Source organism: Chionomys nivalis, chromosome 8, assembly GCF_950005125.1.
Source record: "Chionomys nivalis chromosome 8, mChiNiv1.1, whole genome shotgun sequence".
Taxonomy (NCBI): Eukaryota; Metazoa; Chordata; class Mammalia; order Rodentia; family Cricetidae; genus Chionomys; species Chionomys nivalis.
The window spans coordinates 47,672,009-47,696,031 of NC_080093.1; the positions used below are offsets into that span (position 1 = coordinate 47,672,009).

The 24,023-nt window shown below is 40.3% G+C and overlaps 2 protein-coding genes across 4 annotated transcripts in view; one reads left to right on the plus strand and one right to left on the minus strand.

Moving 5' to 3' along the window:
• The window catches only part of LOC130879332 (solute carrier family 22 member 19-like), a 45,076-nt gene extending 26,337 nt beyond the window's left edge, over nucleotides 1–18,739 (plus strand). For 2 of the 3 annotated variants that reach the window (XM_057777686.1, XM_057777688.1), the window contains 5 exons: nucleotides 3,764–3,879; nucleotides 12,814–13,028; nucleotides 14,283–14,391; nucleotides 17,396–17,599; nucleotides 18,611–18,739. In XM_057777686.1, the coding sequence (XP_057633669.1) occupies nucleotides 3,764–3,879; nucleotides 12,814–13,028; nucleotides 14,283–14,391; nucleotides 17,396–17,599; nucleotides 18,611–18,671 (705 nt within the window). In that variant the 3' untranslated portion in view covers nucleotides 18,672–18,739. Of the gene's footprint in view, nucleotides 1–3,763; nucleotides 3,880–12,813; nucleotides 13,029–13,719; nucleotides 13,722–14,282; nucleotides 14,392–17,395; nucleotides 17,600–18,610 lie in introns of all 3 variants that reach the window. The other variant, XM_057777687.1, reaches the window with a different exon arrangement.
• On the minus strand, nucleotides 8,417–8,863 carry LOC130879334 (microtubule-associated proteins 1A/1B light chain 3B-like). The gene has a single exon (XM_057777691.1). The coding sequence runs from the start codon at nucleotides 8,834–8,836 to the stop codon at nucleotides 8,459–8,461; it is 378 nt and encodes a 125-aa protein (XP_057633674.1). The 5' UTR covers nucleotides 8,837–8,863; the 3' UTR covers nucleotides 8,417–8,458.
• Nucleotides 18,740–24,023: the final 5,284 nt, after the last annotated feature.

The following is a 24,023-nucleotide window of genomic DNA, read 5'->3' on the forward strand; positions in this document are numbered from 1 at the left end:
ACTAAGGTTTGATGTACCAGATAGGAGTTCTCTCCTGTAGTACAGGCCTCAACTCCATTCAGATTGTCTTGTTAACTCCATGGCAGTGATAACAACATTGAACAATCAGACACACTCTCCCTGGCATGTTATAGTATGGCGCAAGTATTTACAGCTGAGTAAATTGTTGATGAAAGTTGTGCAAAGACTTGCATAGCACTTTCCAGTCCTGTGAAAGCTTCCTTTGGGGAGAGAGTTTCCAGCTTAACTTTAGCTTGATTTATCTATATCCTGGTGGCAAAGTACGTGGTCTATTTAGTAATATATTCATACTGGTAGTTCTGGTAAGAAACTATAAGCAATGGTATGGTCAACTTGACAAGATCTAGAATCACCTAGGATACAAGTCTTCAGGCATACCTGTGAGGGCGTTTATGTTAGTTTAGTTTCTGAGCACAGCTCTGAAGGATCATCTCGATTAGGATGAACAAGGAAGATCACCTTAAGGGCATCATCATCCTGTGGGCTTGTGTTCTGGACAAGATAAAAAGAAGGAAGCTAGTAAAGTATATTGAAACATTTATCTAATTATTCTTTATCAATAAAAAAACCAGGAGTCAGGTGTTGGGGTGAGGATCTAAATGATAAGAGAAGTGGTGGAGAATACACTGTGACCTCCTGTCTCTTCTCTTCCTCCATTTAAAAAGCCTGAGATCCTTTCTCAGCCCTGCCTCACTACTTCCTGTCTCCTATCTGTCCTCAGTCCTCCAGAACTTCTATGGTTAACTTTGATCAGCTAGTGGTTAGCTCTGCCCTCTGACTCAAAGCAAACTTTATTATCAGAATAAAATCAAAATATCGCAAATAGTATACTAGTTACTTTCTGTTGCTGTGATAAAATAGTTTATTTGATTTATGGTTCCAGAGGTATAGTCCATAATGATGGGGGCAGGCACGGCAGCAAACACGCATAGCAGCAGGAAGCAGAGAGTGAATTGGAAGTGGGGTGAGGTTATAAACTTCTAAAACCTACTCTCAGTGATATACTTCCTCCAGCAAGAATCTACCTCCTAAAGGTTCCATATCATCCCCATATAACATCAACTGGGGACCAAGTATTCAGTTATATGAGTCTATCGTGGACATTTCTCGTTGAAATCACCACAGTCTACTCTCTGAACTCCAGGAGTTCGTGGCCATATCATATTGTAAAATTTATTTAGCCTAACTTGAAAAGTTCCCTTAGTCATTCACAGTCTTGAAAACTGTTTGAAAGACTAAAGGACAAACTCAAGAAAATCTCTTTTCTATGACCCTCTATTAAAAAATCAGATCAAGTCACATAGTTCTAACATAATGACCCATAATGTACACTCCCATTTCAAATGGGAGAAATGGGAGCATAGCAAAGAAACACTGGACCAAAGCGAGACCAGCATCCAGCAGGACAAACACCAAATCCTGTCCACGTCCAGTGTCTAGATATTTAATTTCAAAAGATATAGATTGGCTTTATGATTTTAGACTTGCCACCTGCAACATACATCTCTTTTAGGTTTGTTTAACTCCCTGTGTTCCGCTCTCCTCGGCAGATGTCTCACGGTCCTGGCACTGGCCACATCCTGGGGTTTCCACTGAAACCCCCACTTTCTTTTCACAGCTCTGTGAAGGACTCTGAAGGCCCCCAGTGCTCTAAGAAACTTCCTGTGGTGACTCTGACACACATTGCTGGCCGCACTGGCTTTCTGAAACCACAGAGGAAGAATCTATGACCCCCTCACTCTTGCATTTTTAATGCCTCCAAAGCCAGCTCTGTGTGTATGATATTGCCAAATTCAGCTGTGCCAGCTTGGGATGTACCCTGGCCTACTTTGACTACAGCAAGCAGCTTTTTATGTTGAAACAAGTGCTATTTCTCTTAGTCCTTCTCCTTTCACAAGCTGGAAGCTTAGTTGGTGGGGTCTTGCTCTTCAGCTCATTTCCCACTGTTCAAAGAAGAGCAAGAAGAGGTTTTTCAATGGCTCCAATCTCCTTAACAATTATAGCCTTTCTTTAAATACATGCTTTGGTTGCAAAGCATCCTAGTGATCTTTTATTTTTTTTCTCTGAAAACTTTATATTTTGCATTTCTTTCTGCTCTACTTGCTCTTTTCACTTTAGACCTGCATAAGAGTTTTCAGTAATAAAAGCCACATGGCAGACTCAATATTCTGTTTTGAAACATTCTTTGCTAAAAAAAAAAAAAAATCGTCTATTGCTTGTTAATTTAATTCAGTGATTCTCAACCTTCCTAATTCTGCAGTCTTTTATTACAGTTCTTCATGTTGAGGTGAGCATAAGAGTATTTTTGTTGATATTTCATAACTGTAATTTTGCTACTGTTATGAATCAAATGTAAATATTTGATGGTCTTAGATGACCCCAATGAAAAGATCATTTGAATTTCAAAGAGGCCATGACCCACTTGTTGAGAACCAGTGATTTAGTCTCATGCAAATTCTCAGAATATGGTCAGAAAACAGCCATATTCTTTGTCAAAATTTCATTTCAGAGGTCTGTAGCTCAGCTGCTAATATTGTTCTCCTCTGAAACCTCATGAGTTGGGTCTCCAGCCATCTGCACTATTCTCAGCACTGCTGTCTTCCAGACTCCTGTTAGGACAGCCTGGTAAAAGCTCTGTTTACAGAAGTAGTAGCTTTTGTAGTCCAGAGCTCCAAAGTCTTTAACATTCCTCCAAAGAACAACATGGTCAGATTCCTTACGGCAACAACCTACTCTCTGGTGTCTTCTGTACTTGTTACTTTTCTGTTGTTATGATAAAAATATCATGACAAAAGAAACTTATAGAAGTTTACCAGAGCTTGCAGATCCAAAGGAGAATGCATAGTGGTAGAGGAGGCATGACAGCAGAGAGCTGGAGCAGGAAGCTGAGAGACAGTATCTTTAACCACAAGCAAAAATCAGAGTTCCAACTGGAAGAAGGATGAGGCTGTGAGTTCTCAAAGCCCTTCCACCTTCTGAACAGTGCCACTGACTGGGTATCAAGTGTTCAAATACTTGAGCCTATGGGGAACATTTCTCTTTCAAAACACCATAGACCACAATCTAAATGAGTCTTCACTTGTTTCTTTCTGTTGAAGGAGCTACGGGCTGCATTCCTGCCACCCAGCTCCCGGTCACCTGGCTAGCTTATGCCCCGAAATAACAACACACAAACTATTCTTTTAAACACTGCCTGTCCCATTATATCTAGCCTCTTCTAGGCTAATTCTCACGTATTAATTTAGCCCATTTCTAATAATCTGCGTAGCACCACTAGGTGCTCTTACCGGGAAAGATTCAGCATGTCTGACCTGGCGGCTCATTGCATCATGTCTGGCTCTGAGAGGAGCTGCCCTGCATCTGAGCTCACTTCCTCTTCCTCCCAGAATTCTGTTCTGTTTACTCCACCCACCTATGTTCTAACCTATGAGGGCCAAGCAGTTTCTTTATTAGCCTTCCTCCATCATCTTTCTTCCTGATCTGTGTCTCTGATGGACACCCTACCTTCAGCATTCTGAATCTATATATACTTCCTTGTTTAATATACTTTACTGCAGAAGTCACTTGAATTTCTTTTAGATGTCTTGGGTTCACATTTCTCACAACTTTTATAGCTGACCCTGCTTCTTTGATGTTTGTATTTGTCACTAGACAGAAATAATAACTATTGATCTAGTTCCCTGCAGGTGTGTATACCCACAGTGTTCATCATTTTGTTCATTCATTCATGTTGTTGTTGAAGGTTGTGAGAACCACTATGAAGGAAGAGCTGGAGGCCTCACAGACAAAATCTTCTCTGTGGGACTTGTTCCGTACACCCATCCTACGCAAGCGAATGTTTCTCCTGTCCTTTGTGAGGTAGGCTTTATGTAGTGCCTATTAAACTAGTTTGAAGATAAATTTCTCACTGATATATTTGGAGATAAAGATGAGGAATTTCTGGAGCTGGAGGTAGTCAAAGCGTTTTGAACAGGAACATGGACTAGTTGTGCAGTGAGGATTGTGTTCATCCAACCACCTATAGAATTTAGCACTAGAGATTGATGCTGAGAACTTTAGTCATGGTACAAACTTGGTCCCTGAGTATGTTGGTTTGTCTGTTTTAATTTTAAAATAGATAAAAATTTCAAAATTAAGGTGCATACATGGAAACATCTCAGTGAATACATACAGTTGTATAAGCCTCAACCAGCTCAAGATACAATAAAAATTCTAAAACTTTGGAAGGACTCATTATGTATCCCACAAACTCTACTATACCTATCATCATACAATGATTTTATTATGAGTATAAAATTATATTTATTTGCAGTAAATATTCCAGAGAACAAATTATAAGCATGCACAGAAAAACTAATAAGCACAGCCATTCTCTGTGGACAGAAAGAATAGTTTAATAAAAAAATTCTTGTCCAGCTAGCTGCTTTGGACAGTAGAAGACAGAAGCAGCTTCAAAATCTTATTTTTCTATGGGGTAATGGAAAAAGGAGGCTGCTCAGGTGGTTAGCTAGGGGAACCAGGTGGCTAGCTTGGGGATTCTGTCAGACAGAGGAAGTGCTGAAAGTTTTGGTCATAAAGCTTTTATAGCTTTTAAAAGCTTTTGAGAAACACTCCAGGTTTCTGTTTTCTAGCAAACCCCAGCTCAGGTGGGAGCCAAGTCACTGCCATCAGCACTACAACTTTGGAGCCTGCTTTGGGGAGCTAACGTTCCAGCTTTTTGCTGATGATAAAGCATGATTGTCCTCTGACTACTTCCAGTTGAGTAGGGACATTGGCAAAGTGGGCCTGGAATGTTGGGCCAAAGCAAGGGGTCAAAACAAGCAGGTCATGGTATGAGGCCTGAGGGAATTCTGGTTCAATGAGAAATGGGTCTGTTAATTCATCCTTTTCTGAAAATAATCTGAAGAGATGGAGGGCAATTGTTACTATGACTAGGATAGAGGTCTGAGGGCTGAGGAGAGGCACGAGGCAAGAGTTCAAAGGAAAATGCAGTGATGGTCCTGCATTGGAGTCTGTTCCCAGAGGTGCAGGTTTGTGTGTCAGTTCATATAGGTTCTTTCTAATTTTATTTACTCTCCCTCTCTGTCCTACCCCCATTTGACCATTCTGATCCCACATGTTCCCATCTCTCTGTCCCCTCCCTTTTAACCCACTCCCAGTATACCCAGGGCATCTCATCCATTTCATTTTCCCAGGGAGACCCATGCATCCCTCTTAGGGTCTTCCTTGTTACCTAGTTTCTCTGGGGTTGTGGATTGTGAGCCTGGTTATCCTTTGCTTTGTACCTAATATCCACTTATTAGTGAGTACATACCATGTTTGTCTTTCTGGATCTGAGTTACCTCATTTAGGGTGACTTTTTCTAGTTCCACCCATTTGCCTGCAAATTTCATTATGTCATTGTTTTTTTCCACTGTGTAGATGTACCATATTTTCTTTATTTATTCTTCAGTTGAGGGGGCATTTAGGTTGTTTCCAGGCTCTGTCTATTATGAATAATGCTGCTTTGAACATAGTTGAGCAAATATCCTTATAGTATGATTGAGCATTCTTTGAGTATATACCCAAGAGGTTCTTAATACTCTTGCTTACCAGGTTGATTTACATAATAACAGAATTTTTCTTTATTGAAGAAGAGACAAATGCTTCCTTTCTCAGCAGTCAGCAAGTCAAGGATCCTCTGGCTTTGCAGGATCACTGAAGCTAGAGAGGTGAGCTGGTTCTGGAGCAATAGTAGAGCCAAGATTGATTTCTGGATAGAATTTGCCAGTTGGGGGCTGGAGAGATGGCTCAGTGGTTAAGAGCACTGTCTGCTCTTCCAGAGGTCCTGAGTTCAATTCCCAGCAACCACATGGTGGCTCCAAAACCATCTGTAAAGAGATCTGGCGCCCTCCTCTGGCGTGTGGGTATAAATGGAGGCAGAAAGTTGTAAACATAATAAATAAATCTTAAAAAAAAAAAAAGAATTTGCCAGTTGGGTAGAAATCTGCTGGGATAGGTAGAAACTATGGATAGAAGATAAAACTAAGGAGCTTAGAGGACTCTTAGACATATATTAGAAGCTTTCAGTTCTGTCACATAGTCTTGGTGGTTGGGAGGGTGAAAAGGAACCTCAAGACCTGGGGAAGGAAAGGACCCACCCCCAGCGGCAGGTGGTCAGCAGGAGAGCTTAAGCTGACAGGAGTACTTATTGGATGGACGAGGGATAATGATGGAGGAAGGTCATTGGTTAAAAAATAAAGAAACTGCTTGGCCCTCATAGGTTAGAACATAGGTGGGTGGAGTAAACAGAATAGAATGCTGGGAGGAAGAGGAAGTGAGCAGATGCAGGGCAGCTCCTCTCAGAGGCAGACACGATGCAGCCAGCCACCAGGTCAGACATGCTGAATCTTTCCCGGTAAGACTGATGCTACACAGATTATTAGAGATGGGTTGATCGGGATATGAAAATTAGCCAGTAAGAGCTAGAGCTAATGGGCCAAGCAGTGTTTAAATGAATACAATCTGTGTGTTGATTATTTCTGGTGTAAAGCTAGCCGTGCGGGAGCCGGGCAGCACGAAAAGCAGGCCCGCAGCTCCACACTACAGGATCTGGAGCAGGTTTGAGCTGTGGCAGATGGAGCAAGTCATGATTCCCTGAAGCTTACATGAGTGTTGATGAGAAGAGGGCATTAGTAGCACTGCCTGTTTTCATCTGCACTGGAATCCTTGCTGGAGGGAAAGGGGTTAATACGTGTCTGCAAACAGCTTAAGCAGGTGTGCTCCTTTGAGTCATAGCAAAAATAAAGCCTGAAAAATTACCAACAGAAACGTGAATGCTCATCTATAATAAGACAAAATCTTCCTGGCAGAAAAGAGAATAAAGAGGAGAGAGCTTGAGGGCCTAGAAGATGGTTCTGGGACAGAAACATGGACTCTTTCTTCTGGTCTGTTTTCCTCACTTCGCCACATGAAAGCGACTGGGTAGACAGAGTTGTCTCCAGCACAAGAGAAGCACTTTTTAAAAATCAATTAAATTTTTTTTGACAGGTTCAGTTGTGCCTTTATTCACTTAGCGCATTGAAGTGTACAGGTGTCCTGTAAATGAAGGCCTCCCCCCGAGCAGCATTTTTAAAGCAGTATTACAGGAATCCTTCTTGATCGCACCGTAGTTATAAAAACCAGGGACATAATGACGTACACAGCCTACACAAGACAGGTAGTCAGAATATACATGATGTAAATAAAATAACATTGAAAGTTAGCAAGTGGACAGCTGCATGCAGGGAGCGGGAAGGGCTGACTGTAAGGAGCTAGGGTAGGAGGTGGCTATGTTGGCTTCCCTCCATGACAGCAGGCAGTTCTCACTGAGATTCTCAGATCACAACGTGAGTGACCAAGGGTGGTCTGAGTGTCACAGTGGACCACATGCAGGGAGCCGGAAGCAACGGTTTGCTTTAGTTGGAACTGGCCATGGGTATCTCAAGAGCATGTATCTCCTGCTGCTGTTGACACAGCTGACATCTAGTGAACTGACATAGAGTGGGAGAATCTCCCACTCCATCTGATAGAACTACCTTACAAAGACAGTTATACACTAACAAATTATCTTATAGCTGTTAAACAAGTGCAGATGGAGTGCATTTGAACTTCAGAGTTCAGGCTACCATTCGACAGCTACATCCTAATGCCAACATTGCACACCGGCTTGCACCCTTCCCTGAAGCAGGTATGGGCCAGACAAAACCAAACCAGAAGAAAAACACTTTGCAGCCTCTTAGAAAGCTAGATCAAGCGACCCCTTGTTCAAGGCTGGAGCTGGCCTCTGAGCAGTGCTTGAGTGTCTGTGGTAGCATCTAGACAGCAGCGAGGAAGCTTCCCTGCACTGCTGAGAGTGAGTGTGATGGTGCAGCTGGGGGCCTCCGCTAGACAGCCTGGGCCAAGGGACCGCTTAGGCAGACTGCTGAGCGAAAGCATTTGAGAGAAGGCAGTTCCCAGGAAGACTGTGCGCCCCTGATGCTGTTCCATTTTAAATTTCTGCTGAGAAAAGTGTCAAAATAACTTGGTCTGTTTTATTGGCAACTTAGGATGCAAAGTTTTTTTTTTTTTTTTTTTTTTTTTTTGGTTTTTCGAGACAGGGTTTCTCTGTGGTTTTTTTGGAGCCTGTCCTGGAACTAGCTCTTGTAGACCAGGCTGGTCTCGAACTCACAGAGATCCGCCTGCCTCTGCCTCCCAAGTGCTGGGATTAAAGGCGTGCGCCACCACCCAAAGTTTGAACACAAGAGAGCCTAGTTTAGGTGAGTTTCCAAGCTGAATGCGCTTGCATGGAGCTCAGTTTCTGGCTGACAAACGGTTCTTAACACCCTAGGTGGGCGCCTACGTTCTGATCTGTGAGTGGTGAGCAGACCAGCTTTTTTCCTTGGTAAGGGCTTAACAAACATTAGGCATAGTTCTGGTCTTACACAGCCAGTGCTGTTCCAAATGTCTCCTGGGAGGCATACACCATGTACAGAAAGCCGTCTTCATCTTTCTCGCTCTCGTACACTTCAGAGATGGGCGTGGACACGCTCACCATGCTGTGCCCGTTCACCAGGAGGAAGAAAGCTTGATTGGCGTTGAGCTGTAAGCGCCTTCTAATTATGTTGATGAGCTCGCTCATGTTCACGTGACAGGGTACAAGGAACTTGGTTTTGTCCAGGACGGGCAGTTGCTTCTCACCCTTATATCGCTCTGTTATCACCGGGATCTTGGTGGGGTGCTGCTCCCGGATGAGCCGGACATCTTCCACTCTTTGTTCGAAGCTGCGGCGCTGCTTGAAGGTCTTCTTGGACGGCATGGCGCGGGGGTCCGGGATCGGAGGCCCAAACTCAATTAAATTTTTTAAAATTTATTTTACATCTTGACCACAGCTTCCCATCTCCCTCCTCACATTCCCTCCATCCACGTCCCCTCTAACCCCCTCCCCAACTCTTCCACCTCTGTTCAGAAAGGGGCAGATCTCGCATAGGTGTCAACAAAGCATGGCATTATCAAGTTGAAGTGGGACTAAGCATTTTTTTGTATTAAGGCTGGGAAAGGCAACACAGAATAGGAACAGGTTCCCAAAAGCCAGCTGAAGCATTAAGAATGGCCCCACTCCCACTGCGAGGAGTTCCACAGGTAGATCAAGCCATGCAACCATAACACATGTGCAGAGTGCCTAGGCTGGTCCTATGCAAGCTCCCTAGCTGTTGGTCCATAGTCTGTGAGCTCCTAAGAGCAGGTCAGGTGCTTCTGTGGGTTCCCTTGTGATGAGCTTGACCCTCCTGTCTCATACAATCCTTCATCCCTCTCCAAACAGGATTCCCCAGGTTTGGCTCAGGGCTTGTATCTGTTTCCATCAGTTACGGGATAAAGGCTCTTCAATGGTGTTTGGGGTAGTTACCAGTCTGATTAAAGGAGATGGCTAGTTCAGGTTACCTATCCACTGTTGCTAGGAGTCTATGCTGGGGTCATCTTTATAGATTCCTACGAGTTTCTTTTGCATCAGGTTCCTAACTGACCCCCAAATGCCCCCCTTATCAGGTCATCTCTTTCATTACTCTCCCCCTCCATCCATCCCTCAACCAATCCTTTTTAAGCTCTATATTTAGAAAAGAAAACATCTAAAGGAAGTTTAAAAATTTTGAGCCAGTGACTGATAATTTTAATTATCTTAAAAAAAGACTTTAGTTGCCAGTGCTTTCAACTGTTACCAAGACTAAATTGATATATCTTATCAGAACTCAATTGAGTAATACATTAAACATTGGATTTTCAAGTTTTGGATTTTCAAGTGTCATATGTATTATTTTAGGTCTTATTTTCACATACCTTAAACCACCTTTTTAAACTATTATAACTTACATAAACATTTATTCATTTGCTATGATTCCATAGGTGCTTGATTATTGAGATTAGTCACTGAAAAGGCAAGTATTTTTAAGTCATCACTGGAGCATAAAGAAACAGTAAAAAAAATTCAGCCAGTACCTATAAAAGTATCAGGAATATGAGGTTCTTTTAAAAATGAGGCACATCTTTTATAAAATGTACTTCTATAAAATATCACAGTTTCTCATATGACTCAATTTATCCAAATAAACTGGGCAGTGGTGGTGTATACCTTTAATCCCAGTACTCAGGAGGCACAGGCAGGCAGATCTCTGTGAGTTCAAGACCAGCCTGGTCTACAGAGTGAGTTACAGGGCAGCTAGGGCCACACAATGAAACCCTGTTTTTGAAACAGAGCAAAACAAAAACTATCCAAATAGTTAAAGTCTAATACACTAACACATAAGTTGCTAGACACGTATCTTTAAGTTATAAGTGGTTAGGCAAATATCTTTAAATTAGTTCCTGTTAACCTGAGTAAATATTGATAACCTTAAGGAAATTATAATTCTTAATTATCAAACATATGTTATTAGTAAATCCTATTTCATATAAGCAAGAATTTTAATCCAAGTTACATATATAGTATGCTGTATAGATATTTTAGTTATATAATTCAAATTAGCTTTTTTTGTTACAGATTTTTTTTAAACCACACCCAATGAACTTACAAATCCTGAGATAAAGACAGTTTAAATTTTAGCAAAAGTTTCAAAGATAGTAAATAAGATCAAGGGAAAAAAGTTGGGGGAAAAATTCAGAAAGTTAAACATCCATAATTATACTTCATCATTTGTAACCTCTATTGGAGACAGTTTGCCACTTAGCTTTTCTCAAGCACATAATGTCTTTTTCCTGGGCTCTTCTGTTTTCTCTCTCTTTTTTCTGCTATATTCTCAGGTGGCCAGACTGATACAGGACAGAGGGATTAGAAGAAATTTTTAAACAAACATACTTGGGTCTAGAGCAGGCCAAATTTCAACTTCAGAGTCAGCTTATTAGTAGGGTAGAACAAATGTGACAATATTTCAATATCATCCAAACCCAAAAGACATTTGAGTCCCTGTAAGGCTGAATCCAGTGTTCAGAGGGAGGTGCAACTAAAGAGAGCACAGACAATGGCTTGGAGGTAAGGGATTTTCTAGAGTGGAGAATAACAAAGGCATTTAGTCATTTGCTTCTGTGGTGGCAGAACTTGTTACAATCTGTGTGAATTTGGAAGCTTGATGCACTATCTTTCTGGCCATTGAGACAGATTTTCTAGTTTTTAGTAAAAATAAGGTAGTAAGGCCTAATGAAATTTGAAGTCTGGAGAGGAAAGGAGATTTGAGAAAGTATGCAGGAGGAGTGGCAGCATCTGGCCTAGAGTGGGAGGATTCTATGGTTGATGAGATGATGGAGAGAGGAGAAAGGGATGGCAGAAAAGGAATTCTACCATCAAGAGCTAAAAGTAGATAGAAAATGGTTAGGAAAAGTCTTTTCTTCCAAGTCCAGATACTGGCAACTGTAACTAGAAGATCTGTCAGAAGGAGGAGACCAATGACATAAGCAAGTGCAAAGATTTAAGGATTACAGTTCATAAGGAGGCAGAAGGATGGAACAGTGGGGGTAGGGTGGGGGTAGGGTGGGATGGGGTAAGTCCCTCTGGATGGAAGCTCAATCCAGAGGTTGTCCCCTAGTGAATTGGAGTTTTCAAGTGAATTTGAAGATTTTGAGAGATGGTTGTCCCCATCCAAGTGAAAGGTTCTAGGAGGGGGGCATGGCGTAGGAGAGACTGCCTGGTGTACAGCAAGATGTTTTGTAACAGGCTTCAGTGAGTGTGATAGAAAATTTGAAGCTGTCTGAGAGAAGGGCACTTGCTCAAGTCTGTGAGAAGAAGTAGGTAGGAATTCAGGAGAAATGAGGACAGAGACGCTAGTCAAATATGACGCGTGGCACGGGCAAATGGTCTGTACCATGGAAGAGCCCAGTGGCAGGGTTTGGTTTGGCTAAAGGAGGGACTGGTTCCCCAAATGTAATATGAGCGGCAGGGCTGCGTCCCAGGCACCCGACCGCCCGCATGGCTAGCTTTATGCCCCGAAATAATTACACGGAAACTGTATTCTTTTAATCACTGCCTGGCCCATTAGTTCCAGCCTCTTATTGGCTAGCTCTTACACATTGATCTAACCCATTTCTAATATTCTGTGTAGTACCATGAGCTGGCTTACCAGGAAAGATCTTAACCTGCGTCTGTCTGGAGTGGGAGAATCATGGCGACTCCTAACTCGGCTTCTTTCTCCCAGCATTCTGTCTGTTTACTCCACCCACCTAAGGGCTGGCCTATAAATGGGCTAAGGCAGTTTTCTTTATTAGTTAACCAATGAAAGCAACAGATAAGATACAAGACTCACCTCCATCACCCAAAGATGGGTACAGGTGTCTCTTTTGGATTTTGACACCAAATGTAAGCAAGCACAATTAGAAACAACCAAACACAGTCATTTTTGGTAGATAGAAAGAACCATTTAATTAAAAAAAAAAGTGTAAAACTGCCTCAGACTCTTGAGGACAGCAGTAGCTGCAGAAGCTTGTTGGGTTTTATGGGGGTGCATGGAAAAGGATGCTGCTCAGAAGATGGAACAGCCAGGTGCTTAAAATGGGAACTCTGTCAGACAGATGAGATGCTAACAGCTACAGTTAGGAGCATTCAGTCAGACTTTAAGGACTTCTGAGAAATGCTTTAGGTTTCTGTTTTCTAGCAAAACCCAGCTCAGGTGGAAGCTGAACCATTGCCATCATTGCTGACACTTTGGGGACCTAATAAAGCTATACCTTTATATTTTAACAACTAAAGCTGACATCAACTTTGCTTTGACGTAAATTCCAAACTCATGATGCAACTTTCTTTGTTCTTTACAGATTTTTGACATGGATATCTGTGCTTGGCCTGCTGGTCAACCTCCAGCACCTAAGGACTAATGTCTTCCTACTGCAGTGTCTTTTTGGCATAGTCAGCATTCCAGCCAATTTACTTGGAATGGTTTTGCTGAATCGCATGGGCCGTAGAATAAGTCAACTGTTAATCTTATCCTTTTTTGGAGTTTCCATTTTGGCCACAGAATTTGTGCCTCAAGGTGAGGAAAGAACACAGGGTGAGCAAAGAAATTATCTCCTCCTGTTTCCTTAGGACTTTTAGGCCCACCTATGAAATCTGAACAAAATACAGTCTAAGGATTTGTTGTGACCAATCTGGGCATTTAGGGCATATTATTCCTTTAAGATTGCCAGAGAAGAGCCAATAGTCAGTCATGTTTGGTTTTAGTAGATGAATGTTTATTATACTCAAGTTATATGTGGAAACTGGTGCCAATCATTTCCAAGTTCTGTTAGCTCATGTAGGACCTTATATCCTGATTGAAAATGACCACAGTATACTGTTTCCTCATCTGTCTAGCTCTGCTTCATTACTTCAGCCTTAAACAATTTATTTTCTGAACTCTGTACAGTTAGAATTTATGAGCCTAATAATAGGAGATCACAAGTACCACCTTCATTTGGAAATTCTATCAAGAAAATAAACATCACTTGTATTGAAGTACATGAAAGTCTGAATGAACTAAGCATCAAGACTGTTAGAACTGACTCTACTGAATGAAATGGACTTAGGTAACAAGTGCTGCACAGGTGCTATAACGCTCAAATTTAGCAATGCTGTCTTTTTTTGCTCACTTTTTTTTGAATATTATGTGACACTGACCTGAGTAGAAAATGACTTTCTGAAACTTTCCTTGAGTGGGTTCCAAAGTCTGATGTGTTTCCTAGCAGCAGTCCTCATTCTTGAGTCTTGAGACATTATTTTATATAATATATATTATTTTATAAGTATATATATATATATATATTTGAAATAACCGAACCAATCTCCAGCTTGCATACTACTGTAGGACTTCTGTCTTTTCATGACATGATTCTACAGTATTGCACATCATTGTGGACTTAAATTTCCTGGGACTCTGAATGAGCGTGTAGGCCTTAGTCATTTCTCCACGTTGTTCCTACATTCTGCATGAGCAATTGCTGAGAAACTGGGTAGAGAAGATGAAAGTGAGCTCCTTTTGAACTCACCCAGTTTTCTACTTCTTGAGCAAATATCAAGAGATTTAAGGAGTATGAATCCAGTTCTTGGAAGCTTTAACTCTCCATAAATTAATATATGTAGTAGATAAGCCACCCTTTTTCAATTATTAGCTACTGGGGGAATTCTGCCTCTGCACACTTTCTCTACACCATTTTACATCCCTAGTAAGGATGTTTTCCATTTGAGATTTGGGAAATGCAAATCTCCAGAGCTCCGATTTCATGATGGTTCTTGGTCTTCTTCTCTCTAGAAATGCAGATCGCACGTTTGGTTTTGGCAACTTTGGGAGGCACATTTTCTTTTGTTGCTGTTGGCAGTACTCTTGTGCATGCAAATGAGCTACTCCCCACCACAATCAGGTACAAGACTCAAGGTTCACTGTCAGGGTTAGAACAAACTTTTCTTAGCTCATCCACTCTTAAATATTTTTGACATTTACCTTTAATTAATTAAATTTAATTAATTAATTGACTGTGTGTGCATGTGTGTGTATGATAGGTGTTTATGTAGGTATGTGCTTGCTACCATCTGTCCGTAGAGATCAGAAGATAACTTTTAGGAACTGATTCACTTCTGGTCTCAGGGATTGAAATAAAGTCATCAGGCTTTATTGAAGGCTTCTAAGATCCAACCTTAAAAGTCTTTGCTCAGGGTTCAAGAGACACTACAATAAACAAAGGAACTAGTATCTAAGGGCTAAAGCAAACAATCTGCTCACCGCATGTAGATAAGTCATGTACCCTTTACTGTTCACTCTTTATTCTTCTGTCTCAATTCTAATTCCAATTCTCAGTTACATTCTTTCCTTCTTCTTCTCCTTTTCCTCTTTTTTCTCTTCTTTCATTCTTATTTTTCTACATTCCTTATTCTTTTACATTTTTCAAATTTTTGCCAGCTTCTACTCCAGCTTCTGCTTCAGAATCTGCTAACTCTCTTTGTTCTACCTAGCTTATATAAGACCCACAAAATCTTGAAGGCATCCATCTACTTCTCCAGTAAATGATAAGAAACAGAGTCATCCCAGCAACTCATAGTGCAATAGATCCAGATAGGAAGAAAAGAGCACTTTCAGTTTACTCCCTAACTAGTGGGCTGCAACGTGGCTGTAAAGGGAGAAGTCTTTTTTTGCTATCTTATCTATAGAGGCAGGCTTATAGAACTAAACTAACAAGAGACATAAGGAAATGGTGTGTTTTAACCTATACTTTAGAGTATAAAATACATCTTAAAAACATTTTGCGATTAGTGGTCATAAGGCCAGGCTTTCTTGGAAGGGGGAATTGTTTGTTTACAAATGGGTCTTCAGAGAGAATGCAGCAGCTCAGTCTGCAGGAGCAAGGGGCGGAGGAGCCCATTCAGCACTCGCCAAAGCACAATGACATTAAAAACATTTTGAATCTTAAGATATATTTTTCTGTCCAGTATGTATCCCTAGACCATGGAAAGGCAGACTTGTAATTCTATTTTGGGGCTATGAAGTTTGCATTTTGTCGCTAGCCGTGGACAATCGGAGACTCCTGTCCCGTGGTATCTGAACAAAGATCATAAAGCTGAGGTTAGGAATCCACGCAGAGGAGATGGCTCAGTGGTTAAGAGCATTGCCTGCTCTTCCAAAGGTCCTGAGTTCAATTCCCGGCAACCACATGGTGGCTCACAACCATCTGTAAAGAAGTCTGGTGCCCTCTTCTGGCCTGCAGACATACACACAGACAGATCATTGTATACATAATAAAATAAAAAAAAATTTAAAAAAAAAAGCTTGCCGCTCATTATTAATAAAAAAAAAAAAAAAAGAAAAGAAAAAAAAAGAGAGTTAATTATTGTCCCTGGTACTGCAGTTAGGTTACTTGACACTATTTACCTTGACTCAGCAAATCATACAGATGTCTATATGACCTAGTAAATAGAATTGCACCCTTTTGATAATAGTTTATCTGAAAATCCAATTAGCAAAACACCTGGAATGATCTAAAAGCCACTTTAAAGTTTTGTATCAGTTGATAGTGTATGGTTATCTTGGTTGCTGGGGAAATTACAGCTGTTTTATTAAGTTGTGCTCTAGGACAGCTTTTAATGGAAACTTAAAACTCCTGAGCTGGGCAGCATCTGTTTGTATTTGTTTTATTTATCAGAACTCTGTGTAGGCTAACATTATTCATACCAATTAGACAACACAGCTAAGGAAGAGCCATCTTCTTGACAATTCACAGATAAAAATGCCCAGTAGATCAGGAATGTGTTTATGAGATACACATGTATACAGGTTATGGAAAGAATGTAATTAGTACACAGAAAATTACAGGCAGAAGCAACAGATATTCTGGAGTCTGTATTTCTGGCAGGCCTTGCGAGGCAAGTTTCCTCCATCAGACATTAATTTTGGTGAGTGTCACAGAGTCATGTTGTTGGCTTTTTAGTTCATTCAGTCTCATTGACAGGATAGTTATTTTAAAAAATTGATTGTGACAATAACAACAAAGTATGTCCAAAGTTTCCTCAAGTTACTTTTTTTGCTAGTTACTGCTAAATCTACTAATGTATCACTAATTAAATCTAAAATAATATTTGGAACCCAGAAAAGGCAACTATATCTACTTTTTTAAAAAAGATTTATTTATTTATTATGTATACAATATTCTGCCTCGATATATGCCCATATGCCAGAGGAAGGTGCCAGATCTCAGTACAGATGGTTGTGAGCCACCATGTGGTTGCTGGGAATTGAACTCAGGACCTCTGGAAGAGCAGCCAGTGCTCTTAACCTCTGAGCCATCTCTCCAGCCCAACTATATCTACTTTAATTTTATTTTTTACTTTAAAAAAAAAATCAGTTTTAAAAAGCTGGCGTGAAGAATAATAGGCTTATTATGCATTTTCACATCCACCCTGTTTTGGTTACTCTGCTCCTTTTGTCCCTCAAATCCCCTTCTAGTTACTTCCATCCCTGTCTTTGCTGCCCTCCTCCTTCTGTGTCACGTGTGTGCCATTGACCTCTTTCTCACTTAAGATACTTTCCTTTTCCCTCATTGTCCTCACTCTAGTTTCTTAGCTTCTACCCTAGGCTTCCGCCCTATGCACACATACACACAAAAGCTAACGTCTAGGATCAGCATAGTAGAGAAAACATGTGGTATTTATTTCTCTGTGTATGGTTTTATAAGTGATAAGTGGGTGTTTTAATATTATGATCTTGAGAAAAGACACTATCAAATGAAACAGAAATGGGGAAAACAAGATTAAAATTATCAACATTTTTATGCCAAAATACACTGTTGATTTTTATAAGTAATGCAAGATTCTAAATCACAGATTTCTAATGTGCATCCTCATGCAGTTATTTCTGCATTCTGTTTTGTGCTCAAGGGCAACTGCTTTAGGAATCATTGGAATTTTTGGAAGTATTGGGTCAACCCTGTCTCCTCTGTGTATGATCCTCAAGACATACTTTGACTACCTACCATGGATCATCTATGGAGTCTCTCCCATCCTCGGTGGCCTTATTGTCCTTCTTCTTCCTGAGACCAAGAATAAGCCTTTGCCTGACTCCGTCCAAGATATAGAAAAGGAGTGAGTAGAACCCTGCTGTGAAACAACCTTGTCTCCCAAATCACTCTGTTCCAGGCAGGCTGGTAACTAGATAGATTCTTTTTCTGTTTACACATGGAAATTGTGTTTGGTATAGGAACCCTTTGCATATCCATTCATACAATGGTTTCATATGTGTCTCGAAAGTCACTGGATAGCAAAGACCAGTTCTATCTAGACTGTGTTGGGAGATTCAGATATAAATAGGACAAGAGTATGTGTCTTTTGCCCTCTCTGACCTTGTATGAAACATATATCCTTGATGATATTTCACAAGCATGCTCAAATACAAATATCATTCCATTTCTCGTATCTAGAAAGTGCTGGAAGCTGTCTAAAACTGACAGTATCTGTATGCTTGAGTGTGCAATGATCACTAAATTATTTAAAGGAAATTACACATAGGTCTAAAGGACCTGCCACAGATGACATATATTAGAGAGAAGGACTCTTGTTTTTTCCATGAAATTCAGATTATCTGTTTCATTAGGAATGAAGGAGTTCATGAGCGAGAAGAAGGGACTGGTTAATAAAGGGAACATAGAATGTGAAAAAATGGGCAAGATTTCAAAACTGTTAGTGCGTTTCCATTACTTTCCCCCAACTAAACCTCCTTGGAGAATTCCATAATAACCAAGGTTATCTGTGTAAGGATGGTACCACCCACAGTGGGCTGGGCCCTCTTATATTAATTAGCAATCAAGAAAATGCTCCAAGGGCATGCCACAGGCTAATCTGGTGATGAGTCAATTCCTCAACCAATGTTCTTTCTTCTCAGGTATGTCAAGTTGACAACCAAAACTGGAGAGGTTGCCAGGGTGGTTGGCCTTTTATGCACAAGGTGTATTTAAATCATTTGTCAGAAATAATGGATGTTTTAAAGAGAAGTTGGGTGAAGGATGAGTTTGCTCTAAATAGTGCAGGGGATGTCAGTTTTCTGTGTCCTCTCAGTTTCACTGTTATATGATTTGATGTTTGCTGTATATGTTACAGAAGGAGAATCTCCAGACAAGCAAAGCAGAAAGATACTTTCATCAAAGTGACACAGTTTTAAGGAACTGGAATCTGAACAAGAAGCAAGATAAGAAAACTATCACTCAGATTTATGATGATCCAGGATCACTCTGAATATAGCAAACATTTTCAGCAAATAGCAATATAGTGGAAAATTTGTATAAAATTTAAAATTGCCATTTTCAATTGATACATATATTATCCAATAGCAAAATTAAAGAAACTATAACACAGTGAAATAAACCTTCAGAGATATTTTTATTTTTATGTATTTTTTAAAATTAAATTTATTTTTTAAAAAACAATCTTTTCTCATTTTACATACCTCTTCCAGTTCCCACTCCCTCCTCTCTTTCTGCTCCCCTGTCCTTCTGCCCACCCCAGCCCCCTATCCATTCCTCGAGAGAGTAATGCTTCCCAAGTGGAGTCAAGTTTGACATATCACTTTGAGGCAGGACCGAGTTTCTCCCCCCATATCAAGGCTGAGAAAGGTATCTCTCCAAAAAGAATGGCTTCCAAAATGCAAGTTCAAGTACTAGGGATAAATCCTGGTCCCACTACCAGTGGTCTCACAGACTTCCCATGCCACACAACTGTCTTCCACATTCAGTGGGCCTAGTTTGGTCCTGTGTAGGTTTCCCCATTGTCAGTCCAGAGTCAGTGGGCTCTCACTAGCTCAGGTCAGCTGTTTCTGTGGGTATCCTCATTATGGACATGACATTTTTTGCTCATATTATTGCTTTAACCTCTCTTGGACTGGTCTTCAGAAGCTCAGTCTATTGCTTAGCTGTGGATCTCTGCATCTGCTTCTATCAGTTGCTGGATGAAGGTTCTATGATAATTAAGGTAGTCACCAATCTGATAACAGGGGAAGGCCAGTTCAAGTACCCTCTCCACTATTTTTTATGGCCTCAGCTGGGGTCATCCTAGTGGGATTCCTGAGAATTTCACTAGTGCCAGGTTTCTTGCTAGCCCCATAATGGTTTCCTCAATCAAGATATCTCTTTCCTTCCTCTCCCTCTCTGTCCTTTTCCCATCTCAACCATGCTGCTTCCTCATGTTCTTCTTTTCCCTCCCCTTCTCCCCCCCTCATTTTCCAGCCTCCTTTCTCCCCCCACTCCAATTTTCTCAGGATATCTTGTCTAATTACCTTTCCCAAGGGTATACATGTATGTTTTTCTTAGGGTTCTTCTTGTTACTTAGTTTCACTGGGGTCATGGACTATAGGCTGGTTGTCCTTTGCTTTACATCTAATATCCACTTATGAGTGAGTACATACTGTGTTTGTTTCTCTGATCTGGGTTACCTCACTCAGGGTGTGTTTTTCTAATTACATCAATTTGCATGTAAATTTCACGATGTAATTTTTTTTACGGTTGAGTAGTACTCCATTTTGTAAATGTACCATATTTTCTTTACCCATTCTTTAGTTGAGGGACATCTAGGTTGTTTCCAGGTTCTACCTATTACAAATAATGCTGCTATGAACACAGTTGAGCAAATGTCCTTGTGATATTAGTGTTCATCTTTTGGGTATATGCCCAAGAGTGGTATTGTTGGTTCTTTGGTAGATTGATTCCCGATTTCCTGAGAAACCACTATACTGATTTCCAAAGTGACTATACAAGTTTGTACTCTCATCAGCAACGGAGGAGTGTTCCCTTACTTTGTATCCTCTTTAGCACAAGCTATCATCAGTGTTTTGTTTTTTTTTTTTAATCTTAGACATTCTGATAGGTGTAAGATGATATCTCAGAGTTGTTTTGATTTGCGTTTCCCTGATGACTAGGATGCTGACCAGTTCCTTCAATGCCTTTCAGTCATTGAGATTCTTCTGTTGAGAATTCTCTGTTTAGATCTGTACCCAATTTTTTTATTGGGTCATTTGTTCTGTTGATGTCAAGTTTCTTGAGTTCTTTGTATATTTTGGAGATCATTCCTCTGTCTGATGTGGATTAGTGAAGATCTTTTCCCAATTTGTAGGCAGCCATTTTGTCTTGTTGATCATGTCCTTTGCTTTACAGAAGCTTCTCAGTTTCAGGAAGTCCCATTTATTAATTGTCAATCCCAGTGTCTGTTTTACTGGTGTTATATTTAGGAAGTGGCCTCCTGTGCCCATGCATTCAAGGCTACTTCCCACTTTCTCTTCAATAAAGTTTAGTGTGACTTGGAATTCTTCTGTATTTATTGTTAAAAAGAAATCTGGAAAATGGAGAATGGTGACAGATCTAAGAGCTCTTAATAAGGTGATTCAGCCTTATAGATCTATAGTCTATCATTCCTTTACCTTCTCTATTACCTAAAGGATGGCCTGTCATAGTTATTGACTTAAAAGCTTGTTCTTCACTATATCTTTACAAGAAAAGAACAGAGAAAAAGATTTGCCTTCACAGTGCTTACTTAACAGTAATTCTCAGCCTGCCAAAATATGCCAATAGAAAATTCTGCCACTGGAAATGTTAAATAGTCCCACCTTGTGCCAATATTTCATTAAGTGATATGTAAGTAATTTTATGAATCTATAATTTACCACTATATGGATGACATTTTGCTATCTGATTCAATTGTAAATACTTTAGAATGAATGGTTGAAGAAGTAAAGAAAGTTTTGCCTCATTGAGGATACAAATTGCTCCTCCAAAATACAAAGAGAATATTCTATCAATTATCTAGGTTGTAAAAAAATACAGAAAATTAGAAAACAAGTGCAAGTTAGGAGAGATTGATTGCAGACTCTTACTGACTTCCAATTATTGCTGAAAGAGATTTCCAATCTACAGCCCACTCATGGGATAAAACCTGATCAAATAATTCATTTAAACAGAACCTTAGATAGTGACAAAGACTTAAATAGTCCCAGGAAATTATCAGCTGAAGCTGAGAGAAAATTGACTTTGATCAAAGAGAAATTACAGGAGGCACATGTGGGTCATGTGGATCTTAACTGCATTCTGGTCAAATTATCCTCTAAATATTGTTTTATAAGAATTTAATGCAGAGGGAAGATATTATCTTAGAATGGATCTTTTTGCAACATAAATCAAATAAAGAATTAAAAAGTTATGTGGAACAGGTCTCTGAATGAATTACAAAAGGAAAATTAAGACTTTGTCATTAGGAATAGACCCAGCAGAAATTATAGTAATCTTTTAATAATGATGAGATTAACAAATTATGGGAAGACAATGAACCCTTGCAAAGCATACTATTTTTTTTGGAGAGATTAATAACAACTATCCCCAAAACAAGAGAATTTGACTTATAAAGAAAGCTAATTGGAAACTTCCTGGTATTGTACAGGACACACCAATGTTGACAGAGGTTTCTGTCCCACCTAGTTTCTCAGCCATCAGTCCCAAAGAAACACACAGAGGCCTACAAATATTTATAAACTTCTTGGTCTATTAGTTCAGGCTTTCTTATTAACTAACTCTTTTTTTTTAATTTATTTTTTATTTTATTTTATTTATTTATTTATTTATTAAAGATTTCTGCCTCCTCCCCACCACTGCCTCCCATTTCCCTCCCCCTCCCCCGATCAAGTCCCCCTCCCTCGTCAGCCCAAAGAGCAATCAGGGTTCCCTGCCCTGTGGGAAGTCCAAGGACCACCCACCTCCATCCAGGTCTAGTAAGGTGAGCATCCAATCTGCCTAGGCTTCCACAAAGCCAGTACGTGCAGTAGGATCAAAAACCCATTGCCATTGTTCTTGAGTTCTCAGTAGTCCTCATTGTCCACTATGTTCAGCAAGTCCGGTTTTATACCATGCTTTTTCCGACCCGGGCCAGCTGGCCTTGATGAGTTCCTGATAGAACATCCCCATTGTCTCAGTGTGTGGGTGCACCCCTCACGGTCCTGAGTTCCTTGCTCGTGCTCTCTCTCCTTCTGCTCCTGATTTGGACCTTGAGATTTCAGTCCGGTGCTCCAGTTAGGTCTCTGTCTCTGTCTCCTTTCATCGCCTGATGAAGGTTAATATTCAGGAGGATGCCTATATGTTTTTCTTTGGGTTCACCTTATTTAGCTTCTTTAGGATCACGAATTATAGGCTCAATGTCCTTTATTTATGGCTAGAAACCAAATATGAATGAGTACATCCCATGTTCCTCTTTTTGGGTCTGGGACACCTCACTCAGAGTAGTATTTTCTATTTCCATCCATTTGCATGCAAAATTCAAGAAGTCATTGTTTTTTACCGCTGAGTAGTACTCTAATGTGTATATATTCCACACTTTTTCCATCCATTCTTCCATGGAAGGATATCTAGGTTGTTTCCATGTTCTGGCTATTACAAATAATGCTGCTATAAACATAGTTGAACAAATGCTTTTGTAATATGATAGGGCATCTCTTGGGTATATGCCCAAGAGTGGTATTGCTGGGTCCTGGGGTAGGTTGATACCGAATTTCCTGAGAAACCGCCACACTGATTTCCAAAGTGGTTGGACAAGTTTGCATTCCCACCAGCAATGGATGAGGGTACGTACCCCTTCCTCCACAACCTCTCCAGCAAATGCTATCATTGGTGTTTTTGATTTTAGCCATTCTGACAGGTGTAAGATGCTATCTCAAAGTTGTTTTGATTTGCATTTCCCTGATCGCTAAGGAGGTTGAGCATGACCTTAAGTGTCTTTTGGCCATTTGAACTTCTTCTGTTGAGAATTCTCTGTTCAGTTCAGTGCCCCATTTTTTAAATTGGGTTAATTAGCATTTTAAAGTCTAGTTTCTTGAGTTCTTTATATATTTTGGAGGTCAGACCTTTATCTGTTGTGGGGTTGGTGAAGATTTTCTCCCAGTCAGTGGGTTGCCTTTTTGTCTTAGTGACAGTGTCCTTTGCTTTACAGAAGCTTCTCAGTTTCAGGAGGTCCCATTTATTCAATGTTGCCCTTAATGTCTGTGCTGCTTAGGTTATACATAGGAAGCGATCTCCTGTGTCCATATGTTGTAGGGTACTTCCCACTTTCTCTTCTATCAGGTTCAGTGTGTTCAGATTGATATTGAGGTCTTTGATCCATTTGGACTTGAATTTTGTGCATGGTGATAGATATGGGTCTATTTTCATTCTTCTACAGGTTGACATCCAGTTGTGCCAGCACCATTTGTTGAAGATGCTTTCTTTCTTCCATTGTATGCTTTTAACTCCTTTATCGAATATGAGGTGTTCATATGTTTGTGGGTTAAAATCCGAGTCTTCTATACGATTCCATTGGTCGACTTCTCTGTTTTTATTCCAATACCACGCTGTTTTCATTACTGTAGCTCTGTAATAGAGTTTGAAGTCAGGGATGGTAATGCCTCCAGACGTTCCTTTATTGTATAAGATTGTTTTGGCTATCCTGGGTTTTTTGTTTTTCCATATAAAGTTGATTATTATCCTCTCAAGATCTGTGAAGAATT

Bases quoted from the DNA above. Each gene is read 5' to 3' on its own strand.
- LOC130879334 (XM_057777691.1), bottom strand. From the start codon at position 8,836: ATGCCGTCCAAGAAGACCTTCAAGCAGCGCCGCAGCTTCGAACAAAGA.